We start from the raw sequence: 12,197 nt of genomic DNA, 5'->3' as shown, positions 1-12,197 counted from the left end.
AAGTCCAGTGTCTCCTCCAGGTCCCACAGATGACCAACAGGCACTCCAAGACTGATTCCCCTTGTACTTCCCCCAGCACAGACACACCAGCAGGAACTGGAGCCCAAGGACACATGGCAACAATTGTCTTCGCACTCACCACTCTCTCCACATTTTCCCTTCCCAGGGGGATGCAGGTGCCGTCCTCAGAGGCAGGAAAACTGCCCTGCAATCCAGTACCAAACCTGCCCGGAAAGCCCAGGATACCAGCAGCCATTTCTCTTGCATTTCCTCCATACAGGCATTTTAAGCCTGCTTTGCCTCACAGGTGCTTTTCTGACAAGGGCATCCCCAGCTGTTTTTATCCTGAATCAAGGCTTGGAAAGCTGAATTTCATGAGAACTGGTTCATATTGGGATTATTCTTAACTTGGAGTTTCCCTTGGCAGCAAAAGCAGTGGATAAACCCAACATGGACTTGAAGGGCCATAAGATCCCAGATTTGCAATCCCCAATTCCCTCCGGATTTGTTCATTGAACTTTTCAGGGCTCGTTTGGCAAACTTAAGCTTTTGGCGATTTCATAATCAAAACAAGAAATCTGTGAAAAAGAAACTTCACTAAAGCTGGCTTAAAGCGATCCCTGCTGACAACTAATTAAAACAACTCCTTCAAAAGGAGGTAGGACTGATGAAACCTTCACCAATTAAACATTCACCATCTTGCCAAGATCAGAGTTCTCTGCCCACCAAGGACACAGCAAGCAGGAGCGACATTTCCCCCACTCTCCAGCAGAGACCTCCTCCCTGCGCATCCAGGGAGTTGCCGTTTCACTCGGGCTGAACCCAAGTGGCCACGTCACTTTGAGAGGGCAGCTGTTGTTTCACTGCTGCATTTCTTGGCTTGTTAAATCCCCTCCTACCTGTGCTACAGCCCGTGCTTAAAGACACCAAACTACCGTCCTGCAGGAAAGGCCTCAAAAGCTTGAAAAAGGCTGAAAGGAACACTCTGATTACCCCTTGGCCAAAGAGGTTTCTTTAGCTGAAATTGCTAACAGGAACTGCACTTGACACTGCCGAATGCTTCTGTCATTGTTTTATTTTTCGGGTCCTCAGTCCTGGGAGGGACTGGGGAAGTGGGTGCTGCAAAGGCTCTGTCAAGGCATCAAAGACGCCTGCCCAGCACCCAAGGGTGGCACGAGATCTCCTCCAGAGCTGGCCTGTCCTCAGGGTGCTTGGACAGACACCAGCGGATCAGCTGCTGGCACTCTGCGGAGAGAAGCCAGAAAGTGCCGGTCACTTGCCAAAGGCTCCTGCCCGGCCAGTGCTGTGTGTGCTCAGAGCTGCGCCAGCCTCCCAGCGCGCTCTGTACTTGGTGGGAGAGCGGCACGGCAGGAAGCAGCGCCACCTCCTTCAGCCCGGCGTGCCACACTGAGCGGCCCCGTCACGGGCCACCTCCCGCGGCACATCCAGCCCTTGACGGCACATCCACCTGCCGCGGAGCTGCGTGAGCTGGGCCACGCTGGGCTGTGCGCAGCCACGTGCCAAAGCCTGCCTTCTTCAGGCCGCATACCTACCTGGAGAGACCTGCTGCCTGAAGCAGAGCTGCCCCGACACGATTTCACGGTCGTTGTGGAAGGGGATGTTCCCACAGACCATGACGTACAGCAGCACGCCCAGGGACCAGATGGTTGCCGAATGGCCGTGGTAGCAGCCGTGGCGGATCCACTCGGGCGGGCTGTACACGTGTGTTCCTAGGGGAGACAGGCGGCGCTGTCAGGGCGCAGGCTGTTGGCTTCCAGAGCCTGGGCCCAGCCTCGTGGCCGAGGCAGGGGCTGCAGCGGTGGCCGTAGCTTCCCCCCAAGGCCGCAGCCCCTGCTCCAGCACCCTAGCCAAAGCCATGAACCCATTCTGCCAGCAGGCAAAGAAGGGCAGCGGTGCAGCCCAAGCCCTGGCGGGCCTGCCAAGCCGAGCGGCTGGGGCCTGCCTGGCTTTTGCAGCCGTGCTCTGTCGGCAGGGCTGGCAGCACAGCATCCTGGGGCACAGCATGCGCCCCGTGCCAAAGGGCAGCAGGCTGAATGCCGCAGCCCGGGAGGGAAGGAATGGGGCCGTGCAATGCCTGGCGCTGGGAGCACGGCCCCGGCTGTGGGCTCACCGGCAAAGTAGTTGAAGGGCTGCTCCTGGAGGAAGGTGCCACAACCGAAGTCGATGAGCTTCAGCTCGCCGCTCTCCGGGTCCACGAGGAGGTTGGAGGGCTTGATGTCCCGGTGCAGGACGCCGCAGGCGGTGCAGTGCCGCACGGCCTCCAGCACCTGGCGGAAAAGCCAGCGCGCCACCTCCTCGCACAGGAACTCCCGCTCCGTCAGGAAGTGCAGGAGATCCTGCGATGGCTCCGGACGCTCCATGACCAGCAGGAAGCTGTCAGGCAGCTCAAACCAGTCAAGGAGCTGGATGACGTTGCGGCAGCCGGAGCCCACCTTCTCCATCAGCACGATCTCCATTGGAACACGTGTGCCGTCGGGCTGTGAGGAGGAGAAAACGCCTCCAGCAGGCCTGATGCTGCCCTGGGACTCTGCTGTCCCCTGCCTGCCGTGCCCCAGTGCTCCCTCGTGCAGCCTCCCTGGGCTTTGGGCTTCCTCCCGCCCAGGGCACACTCAGGGGTTCCCCCCTGCCCGGCCACTCCACCGCTGTCTGGCATCCCCGGCATCCCCGGGCCCGCCGTGCTCCCTCTGGCTGGCTCGCCGAGCCCGCGCCCGCTCCCCCCGCCATCTCCCGCCTCCCAGCCTCGGGGCCCCGCGCTTAGCCCTGCCCGCCGCGCCCCGCTCCGTCCCGCTGGCCCCGCTCGCTCACCAGCTCGTGCCACCGCGCCACGCTGTCCCGGGGCACGCGTTTGATGGCCACCTGCAAGCCCACGAGAGAGGCGGGCTGAGCTCCAGCCCCGGGTGCCCGGCCCCGGCCCGGCCCTCCTGCCACGCCCGCCCGTCCCGCCCGCTTACCGGGCTCCCGTCCGAGAGGCGGCTCCCCGAGAAGACGGTGCCGAAGCCGCCCTGCCCCAGCTGCGGGCCCAGCCGGTACAGCTCCTGCAGCTGCTTCTTTCGCCCTGCGGCCGAGAGCGAGCCATCAGCCTTCCGCCCGGGGCCCCCCAGCCCCGAGTGCCCGCCGGTGAAGCACGCCGGGCCACCGCGGGCCACCTCGCTCTCACCTGCTTCCCGCTGCGCGCCGGGCAGCGGCCACCGCCTGGCAGCCGTGGGGCTGGCGAGCGGCACAGCTGGGCCAGGGCAGCGCGCCCGGGTGGCTGCAGGAGCCGCAGAGCAGCGGGGCGGGGCGGCACCGTCGCTGTCCCCGGCGTCGTGAGCTGGACGCTGCTCTTGAGGACGGCCGGGGCTACAGCCCGAGGCTTCTTCGCACAGGGGCGTCCCAGGAGCGGCTGCAAAGCAGAGAGGCGTTTTTGGAAGCCCAAAAGCAGCCCGTCAGAGGCGCTGGAAGCAGCCAGGGACTAGGCTGGTCTCGGGGACTCTGGCCTGGCCTGGGGCTGCCCCTCAAGAGCCCCGGAGGAGCCTCAGAGAGCTGCTCAGAAGATCTCACCTGCTACCGGAAAGGCCTTTGCTAGACGCGGTGGCCGCCTGGGAGCAGCTTCCTGCAGACGGAGGAACCTCCAGGGTCTCTTGGGGATCGTCTCCGCCACCAAGCACGGGCTGTTGCCAGCTGGCACAGCCGGCACAGCGTCCTGGCTGCTGCGGGCCGGCAGCTGCTGGTTCAGCCGGCACGCTTGCTGCTCCGCCACCTGCTCCTGAGAAGGCTCCTGTGCATCGGGCTGGGCTCCCACTTGGACCTGGGGGCTTTCCCTGGCCACGGCAGTGCTCAGGGATGTGCCCGTGTTGGTCAAGTCCAGGAGTCCAGGGGAGCTGGGAGACCTGCCCACGGGCTCTGCACCTTGTGCAGGCTGACAGGTCTCACTGAGCCTCTGGCTGGGATGGAGGCTGTCAGAGATAGCAGAGGCTCCCAGAAGGATGGAGGGTCTCTGACAGCCGGAGGCTCTTGCATGGATGGCAGATGTCTGATGGTGTGCCATCCTTGCAAGGGCTGAGGCTCTCCCAGAGATGGAGGTTCTTGCTGGGAGCAGCCTCTTGGAGGGATGGAGGCTCCTGGAGGAGCTGGACGAGCCACAGCAGGGCACGTGGCCTCCCTTCAGCAGCTCCTCCAGCTCTTTCAACAGTGCCTGCCACATCCCTGAGTAAAGCGGCTGGCGTGTCCCATTGCGAGCCCACAGCAGCAGCATGAGTTCCTGCAGCTCCTGGGCCACAGCCAGGCAGGGGCCGCAGCTGCAGGGGCTGTGCAGGGGGCTCGTGGGAGCACGTGGCCGCTTGCCAGGGGTCGCCAGAGGCCTGGAGCACCTGGGAGCCACAGGGGCTCCTCGGCTTTTCCGTGAGCCTCTGGGTTGGACCCCGGGGCACTTGCCTCTTGTCGTTGTTCCTGCGTGCTGCCTCCGTGGTATCCAGTGGCCAACAGCCCACCAGACAACCACAGAGGCCAGCAGCAGGAAAAGCACAGGCGCGAGGACACCAACGGCGCTCATGGCTCCAGTGCGTTCCGTCGCGACTGCACTGGCAGGTGCGGCTGCTGGCCCCTCTTATATAGCTAGCCACAGCACTGTGACCTCACAGTGCTGTGGGCCAGCAGAGCCCTGTGACATGCCAGCCCTGCCTGGCGCCAGCGCTCAGCCCCTTTGTGCCGTCACAGCCCACCTCAGGGATCAGCGGACACAGCTCATTCCTGATGATGCACATGGTCAGAAATCGTTTGGAATTAAGAACGGGAACTCAGCCTGTTGCACTGCAGTGTTCCCTGGAGGACACTCCCTCGGCACAGGCCCCTCTTTCTGGGCTCTTTCTGCTGCTTTACGTTATCACTTTGGTGGGGAACATCGGGCTGATTCTCTTGGTTTGGGTCTCTCACAGCCTCCACACCCCCATGTACTTCTTCCTAGCTCATTTGTCCCTGCCTGACGTCTGCTATTCCACTGTCATCTCCCCCAAAATGCCCACGGGCCTCTTATTTGGTAATAAAACCATTTCCTGGGCAGGCTGCATGACACAACACCACCTGTTTTCTCTCTTTGTTGCATCCGACTGTCACCTCCTGGCCGCCATGGCCTACGACTGGCACGTGGCCATCTGCCACCCCCTGCTTTACGCCATGGCTGCGTCCCCCCGCCCCTGCTGGCAGCTGGTGGCATGGTCCTACCTAGTGGCCTCCCTCAGCGCCCTCATCTACAGCAGCTGCACCTTTGGGGGCTCCTTCTGTGGGCCCTGCTGGGTCAATCACTTCTTCTGTGACACCAGCCCCGTGCTGAGGCTGGCTGCTCTGACACCCAGGGCAGCGAGGTCACCATCTTTGTCCTGGCCGTGGCCAATGGGCTGGACACCGGCGTGGTCATCCTGCTCTCCCACAGCCGCGTCCTCCACACCATCCTGGGGATGCGCTCGGCGCCCGGCAGGGCCAGAGCCTTCTGCACCTGCACCTCCCACCTGGTGTCCATGTTGGTGTTCTATGGGACGCTGCTCTTCGTGTACCTGCAGCCGGCGTCCCGGCATGGCAGCCGGGATAAGGTGGCCTCTGTCTTCTACACCGTGCTCAGCCCCATGCTCAGCCCTTTCATCTACAGCCTGAGGAACAGGGAGGTGAAGGCAGCGCTGGGGAAGTGCAGGAGGAGGATGTTAAACTGCTGCTGGCATCAAAGAAGTGCAGCTCAGGGCATCAGGGAATCCTGGGATGCTTTGGGTTGGAAGGGACCTGAAAGATCATCTGGTCCAGCACACCATGGGCAGGGACACCTTCCACTAGACTAGGCTGCTCCAAACCCCATCCAACCCAGCCTGGAACTCTTCCAGGGATCCAGGGGCAGCCACAGCTTCTCTGGACAATGTGTGCCAGTGCCTCACCTTTCTCTTAGGGAAAAATTTCTTCCCAGTATCCCATCTAACCCTACTCAGCTTAAAGCCTTTCCCCATCGTCATGCCACTCCGTGCCTTTGTGGAAGCAAACCATTCATCTAAAGTAAGAGATGATCCATTAAAAGAATTGGATATGTCCCTGATCCTCACAATTTTATATAGGCTCTTCCACAGTTCCTCACAAAACTCAATTACAATATTTATCCTGGAGAAATAGACTCCACAGTCACATCTGCCATAGAAGGAAACAAGAGTGGGAGCCTCAAACTTGAATTGAATTCCCTTTCCAGCCACGAGGCTGTCAGAAGAAATCACACAGAATGATTCCGGGATATTACTCTAATTATTCTTCTCTTTCTCATAGGATGCACAAATCACAATTTTATTGGTTTATAACTGATTTTGCACTGATGAATGTGTATTTTTCTTGCAAGATTATTGTCCTTATCCCTAAACTCCAATAAAATTCCTCTTTGTTACCTGTAAGTAATTTAGTAGAGCTGCTGGGGTGGAAGGGAGCATTTGGGAAGAGTAAGAGTATTTCAACATTTGATTGGTAAAAAAATAAGATTAAAGCCTTAAAAAGTGCATTTTTTTTCTGGCTTAGAAGGATAAAAAGCTGATGGGACTCAGGATCTCAAGGTACACCTTGGAATATCAAAGGGAATGCAAGTGCTCATGTGCCAAAACATACCTTGAAAACTTATTTCAAGGGTGTTTTTCACCCCAAATTTAAGCACATGTCTAGTTTCCAGAGGTGAAAGAATCATCAACACCTGATCTGTGGATAGCTGGGAGCTGTTTGGGTGTGGAAAAGGCCCTGAAAAACACAAACCAAACAGTTCTCCAAATCATGGCTCATTAAAGAAGGTACAGGAATAGCCACAGCACTGGGGAGAGACCTGCAATCCTTCATCTTTTCCTGGCCTGGAAAAAACTCCCAATTTCTGCCCCTCCTAATGAATTCCAAAGCCTATTTGTTGGGTTAAGGGCAAACTAAGGGCAAACTGAGTGCAACCTTGCCAACTTCCTTTCACCATTTGGGTGGTCTGGATAAGCTCAGCAGAGATGTCCACCTCTTCCTCATCTTCTCCACCTTGTCCCTCACCTGTTGACACCTTTGTGGGGTGGGATGAGTTCTGACTCCACAGAGGGACAGGCCTTGGCTGTGGCAGGGAAAGGTGGAAACAGAAAAATTATCCCTTTGTTATTGTCTTGTGGAGATGTCATGTTCTGAGGAGTCACCTGGGAATTCACTTCCTTTTGAAACATGAATGGATGGTGAACAGTGTTCTTCTTTGGAAACAAACAGCAGGAGAAGAGATGTTTTAGGGCTGGGTGCTTCTACCTGGGAAAGGTGGATCTGGACCTGGATGAAAAGAGTTGGAATAAATGTAATTAAATGACAAAGGGCTTGGCAATAGAGAGACTTTTGATATCAAAGTTGGGTGGGAAGGGAATTTAAAGCTCATCCTATTCCAAATCCCTGCCATGGGTAGGGACACCTTCCACTAGACCAGGTTGCTCCAAGCCCCGTCCAGCCTGGCGTTCAACACTTCCAGGGGTGGGGCAGCCACAGCTTCTCTGGGCAACCTGTGCCTCACCACCTTCACAGGGAGGAGTTTCTCCCCACTGTGCAATCTAAATCCACCCTCCTTCAGTTTAAAGATTTTCAGGTTGAAATGAAGAATTAAGGAAGTCCACCAGCAGGTCTGAGCTCCAGGTCCCACCATCCAGGTGCTCACAGCTATTTGCACAAGTGATGCTGTTCCCATTCCCAGAGCAAGAAGTGATCCTGGGAGACCAACCATCCTTCAAGGAATCATCAGCTTAACAAGATCTTCTGGGCTTTGCCAAGGAAGTTTCCTAATGATCAAGGAAGCTTCTCAGAGGACTTTTAAACAACTTTTGTCATCCTTCTTAATGAGCCATGAGAGACTAATTAGCAAGGGGAAACCATGAAGAAACTTTCTTCATTGTTAAAGACAAAGTGAACTTCTCCAGCTGCTTTGTTTGCCAGATCCAGGAGACAAAGAACTGCAGGGTCAGTGTGTTGGGATTGTGACTGTGTTGAGGGACCTTAAAGCTCATCCCATTCCAACCCACTTCCAAGGGCAGGGATGCTTCCCATTACCCCAGGATGCTCCAAGCCCTGTCCAAGCTGGCCTGGAACTCTTCCAGGGATCCAGGGGCAGCCACAGCTTCTCTGGGCAACCTGTGCCAGGGCCTCTCCACCCTCACAACAGGGAAAAATTTCTTCCCCATACCCAATCTAAATGCTCTGAGAGTGTGAAGCTATTCCCCCTCACCCTGTCACTCCAGACCCTTGCCCAGTGTCCCTCTGCAGCTCTCCTGGAGCCCCTTTAGGCTCTGGAAGAGGCTCTCAGCTCTCACCCCTGAGGTGAAATTCCCACCTACAGGCTGAGCTCAGACATGAGTTACTGCTGGCTTAGCAGTTGCACTCCATGATCTCAGAAGGCTTTTCCAACCAAAATAATTCTGGGATGCTGTAAATGCTTCTACCCCATATTTGCCCCTGGTCAGCATTCCTGCCTCTCCTGTTGGCTTCTGGGCTCAGTTTCACTCTAATCCCACCATTTGTTCTTCTTTCCTCTGTGTCTCATGATTTATTTTAGAGGGGAAATCACACAATTACCCAAAACTAAGCAAAACCAATTTAATAATAAAACCAAAATTTATTATTATGATCCTGTCATCAACCATGATCAAAATGACAGGATAGAGAGCAGTGGTGGGTAATTCCACCAGAAACCATGGAAATCTTCATGGTTGCCCAGAAACCATGGGAGATGCCAGATGATGACTCTCTGCTCCTTGAGCAAGCTTGGGCCTTGGGTTTGGTCACTGCCCACTCTGTGGTGGCACACAGGAAATTTCCCTTGGAAATTAACAACTTTGGAAGCAGCTCCATAAGGAAGAGACTTGCACTTGTAAATAAACACTGCTACTTTCAGGAAGTTCAATGGAACTGTGAGGTTTTATGTACCACTTCTTTGTATATCTGTAATTATGTATATGCAGATTTATATGTAAAAAGGTCTTAATAGATACATTTCTTTATCTATATAAAGAAAAGTTGTATTTAAATTTTCTTCTGAAAATATATATGATCTTAAAATATATAAATTAATTTCTTGAAATATATAATTTGTCTCTTGTTATCACAGGGAGTTAAAAAGAACTGGTACAAGAAATGGAGATCCAGGATTGGGAGACAGCTCAGGATCTGAAGAAGTGCTGCAATGGCTCGTTGGGAAGGCAAAACACATCAGAAACTTGCCTGATGCAATGTATTTTTACATTATGTTGGATATCCTGATGTCTGAAAACCCAGACAGTCAGAACCAGGTATCAAAGACAGTCACAATCATGTTTATGAGAGCAAGTAGAAAACAAATTTTTTTTATTTTACCCATAAAAGAAGGAAATGGTCCCACAATAGTTGTAATCAGAAGAGATGAAGATGAAGATGGTGTGCTTCAAAAGGGCTGCAGGAGGCTCAGCTGCAGTCATCTGCACTGGCCAGAGAATCCTGGAGTGGCTGGGGTTGGAAGGCACCCTAAAGCTCATCTCATTCCAAGCCCCTGCCCTGGGCGGGGACACAGGATAACCCAGGAAGAAAGTGTGTCCATCAGAAGGAAACATCAATGCTGGATGTTCCATCTCCTTCCCACATGGTGATTCCAGCTCCTCTCATGGTCAAATGCTTGACCACAGAAGATGGACACAGTTCACCCCCATTTTACCAATCCCCACCTGCACAAAGAGCCAAAACCTTTTGGGTTTGAGAGCAGCAGCTCCAGCATGAAGCCACAAAACAGAGCGATGGCACTATGGCCACAGACTCAGGGTTTCAGTCACTGTGGGCTCTTGTTCCTGTTTAAAGGTCAGGTGATGGTCAAGGTAAGACCAGTGGGACATAAAGTCATTGAATGGCTACTCAAAATATTATTCAGATATTAAATATTTTTCAAATATTTTAAAAAATTATTGAATATCTTATCACCAAACAATGGTTGTAAGGCCCTGGAGGAAGGAGAGTTGTTCTGGGGCTAATGGTTTAAGTGTCTTAATGTTTTCTTAATACTTATGGAGATTTGATGTTTTAAATAAAACATTAAAAATAGTCTTTATTTATTTTATTTAAAGAAAGTATGTACAATCTTCCCTGCACCTAAATTAAACAATGCCATGAGTAGGACAGTTACAGAGGATCAGAAGGGTGGGAGAACAGCAGGAGTTACACACAGAGGTCCCAGTTCATGGTCCTGATCACAGAGTCAGGGAATTGGTCAGACTGGAAAAGTCCTCTAGGATCACCAAGTCTGACCATTCCCCCAGCACTGCCAAGGCCACCACTAATCCATATCCCCAGATGCCACATCCACACAGCTTTTAAATCCCCCCAGGGATGAGGATTCTACCACTGCCCTGGGCAGCCTGTTCCAGGGCTAGACAGCCTTTTCCATTCCAGGAGGAATTTTCCCTATATCCAACCTAAACCTCTGCTGGTGCAGCCTGAGGATGTTGTCATCTGGGGACGTGAGTTGAGGACCTTTGGGGGTCACTGCCATGGGGGTCAGCACAGCCAGAAAGAGAGAAACAGGAGCATGAACAGCTTGAGGGGATTTATCCAGGCAGCTGGATTAAATAATAACCAGGAAATTACCAGTAAGCTTTGGGAACAAAGGATTCAGTTGATTGACCCTGAGTGCCTGTGAATTGTGTGTCTTGAATAAATCAGCAAACTACATTGATCCTGGTTTGATTTAATCTAACTGAGGAGCTTCTCCTCCATCCCAAGTTATTCCATGTCTCCAGGAGAGCTCCATCACTCTGGATTTCACCATGGACCTTGCACAGGGTGAGAAAATACACAAATTGGGGGATTTTTGTGTTTTTCCATGTAGGTACTGCTTGTACCAAAACTGTACATCTGTCACAGAAATCGTGGAATGGTTTGGGTTGGAAGGACCTTAAGGCTCATCCAGTTCTGCTGCCCTGCCAAGAGGAGGGACACCTTCCACTAGACCAGGCTGCTACAACCCTCATCCAAACACCAGAATCCGAGTGTAATTGTTCTTCTCGGCTGATATTGAATTAGCCAGTGCTGATCATTAAAATCAAAATGCAGTAGGTGGCAAAAATGTCCCTCTGAGATATTTAACAAAACTCCCAGGATATCAACCACATCTCCATTGCATCTGGCCACACAGTTAGAACATTCAAGCTCTTTTCCTAAGTGTCCTAAAAGCCTCCTTCACCTTCTGGTTCCTCAGGCTGTAGATCCAGGGGTTCAGCATGGGGGTCACCATGGTATAGAGCACAGCAGCCCATTTATCTCCTCTCCTGGAGGTATTTGAGCTGGGGATTAAGTACATAAAAAGAGATGCCCCATAGAAGGTGCTAACAGTGATGAGGTGGGAGGCACAGGTGGAGAAGGCTTTGTGCTTGCCCTGGGCTGATCTAATGCTCAGGATGGTGGAGATGATGGCCACATAGGACACCAGGACCACCAGAGTGCTGGGAACACCAAGCAAAGATGCTAAAGTCCTCAGGATGATGAGGCTGAGGGTGTTGTCAGAGGTGGAGAGCGAGATCAGCCGGGAAATGTCACAGAAGAACAGATGGATGGCACTGGAGCCACAGAAGAACAAGCTGGACATGCCGATGGTTTGTGCCACACCATTGGTCAGCCCCAGGAGGTAGCACCCGGTCACCAGGCGGAAGCAGCGCTCTGGGGACATGACAAGGGGGTAGAGCAGGGGGTGGCAAATGGCCATGTATCGGTCATAGGCCATTGTGGCCAACAGAAAGCCCTCAGTGACCCCAAACAGGTCCAAACTGAACACCTGAGCCATGCACCCAGCATAGGTGATTCCCTTCTCCACCAAAAAGCCAACCAACATCCTGGGGGTGACAATGGTGGAAGTGCAGAGGTTAACAAATGCCAGGTTGCCCAGGAAATAATACATGGGGGAGTGGAGCATGGGACTGACTCTGATCAAGGCAATCATCCCCAGGTTTCCCAGGATGGTGACAAGGTAAATGAGCAGGAACAGCAGGAATTGGACAACCTGAGTCGCTGGGTCCTCGGTGAACCCTGCCAAGGTGAACTCTGTTGGTTGGGTGCAATTCCATCCTGACATTCCTTCAAAGTGTGTTCCCTCTGTGAACTCCATGCTGGAGGTTTCTTCCAGGTCGAAACCCTCTTTCCAGTGGGATCTGCTTGAAGACAGCCCTACA

The 12,197-nt window shown here is 53.7% G+C and overlaps 2 protein-coding genes and 1 pseudogene across 4 annotated transcripts; 1 reads left to right on the top strand and 2 right to left on the bottom strand.

The window, feature by feature from the left end:
- Positions 1–252: 252 nt before the first annotated feature.
- On the bottom strand, positions 253–4,604 carry LOC146423426 (uncharacterized). 3 transcript variants are annotated; one of them, XM_085044779.1, is made up of 7 exons: positions 3,562–4,311; positions 3,168–3,403; positions 2,973–3,068; positions 2,827–2,877; positions 2,132–2,498; positions 1,554–1,730; positions 253–1,245 (listed from the first exon to the last, which is right to left on the bottom strand). In XM_085044779.1, the coding sequence occupies exons 1-7, from the start codon at positions 4,253–4,255 to the stop codon at positions 1,142–1,144; spliced, it is 1,725 nt and encodes a 574-aa protein (XP_084900905.1). In that variant the 5' UTR covers positions 4,256–4,311; the 3' UTR covers positions 253–1,141. The 3 variants fall into 3 exon arrangements, with proteins under 3 accessions (XP_084900905.1, XP_084900906.1, XP_084900907.1); XM_085044780.1 differs by having other exon boundaries at positions 2,973–3,076; positions 3,179–3,403; XM_085044781.1 differs by lacking the exon at positions 253–1,245 and having other exon boundaries at positions 1,274–1,730; positions 3,562–4,604.
- Positions 4,605–4,738: 134 nt separating this feature from the next.
- On the top strand, positions 4,739–5,869 carry LOC146423425 (olfactory receptor 8J2-like; annotated as a pseudogene).
- Positions 5,870–10,530: 4,661 nt separating this feature from the next.
- On the bottom strand, positions 10,531–12,197 carry LOC146423424 (olfactory receptor-like protein COR4). The gene has a single exon (XM_085044778.1). It carries the CDS (start codon positions 12,131–12,133, stop codon positions 11,177–11,179), a length of 957 nt encoding a protein of 318 aa, XP_084900904.1. The 5' UTR covers positions 12,134–12,197; the 3' UTR covers positions 10,531–11,176.

This window comes from Lichenostomus cassidix, unplaced genomic scaffold (assembly GCF_008360975.1).
Source record: "Lichenostomus cassidix isolate B80296 unplaced genomic scaffold, HeHo_3.0 HiC_scaffold_59, whole genome shotgun sequence".
Lineage (NCBI taxonomy): Eukaryota > Metazoa > Chordata > Aves > Passeriformes > Meliphagidae > Lichenostomus > Lichenostomus cassidix.
The sequence above is the reverse complement of the archived record's forward strand: the minus strand, read 5'-3'. Positions and strand labels throughout refer to the sequence as shown.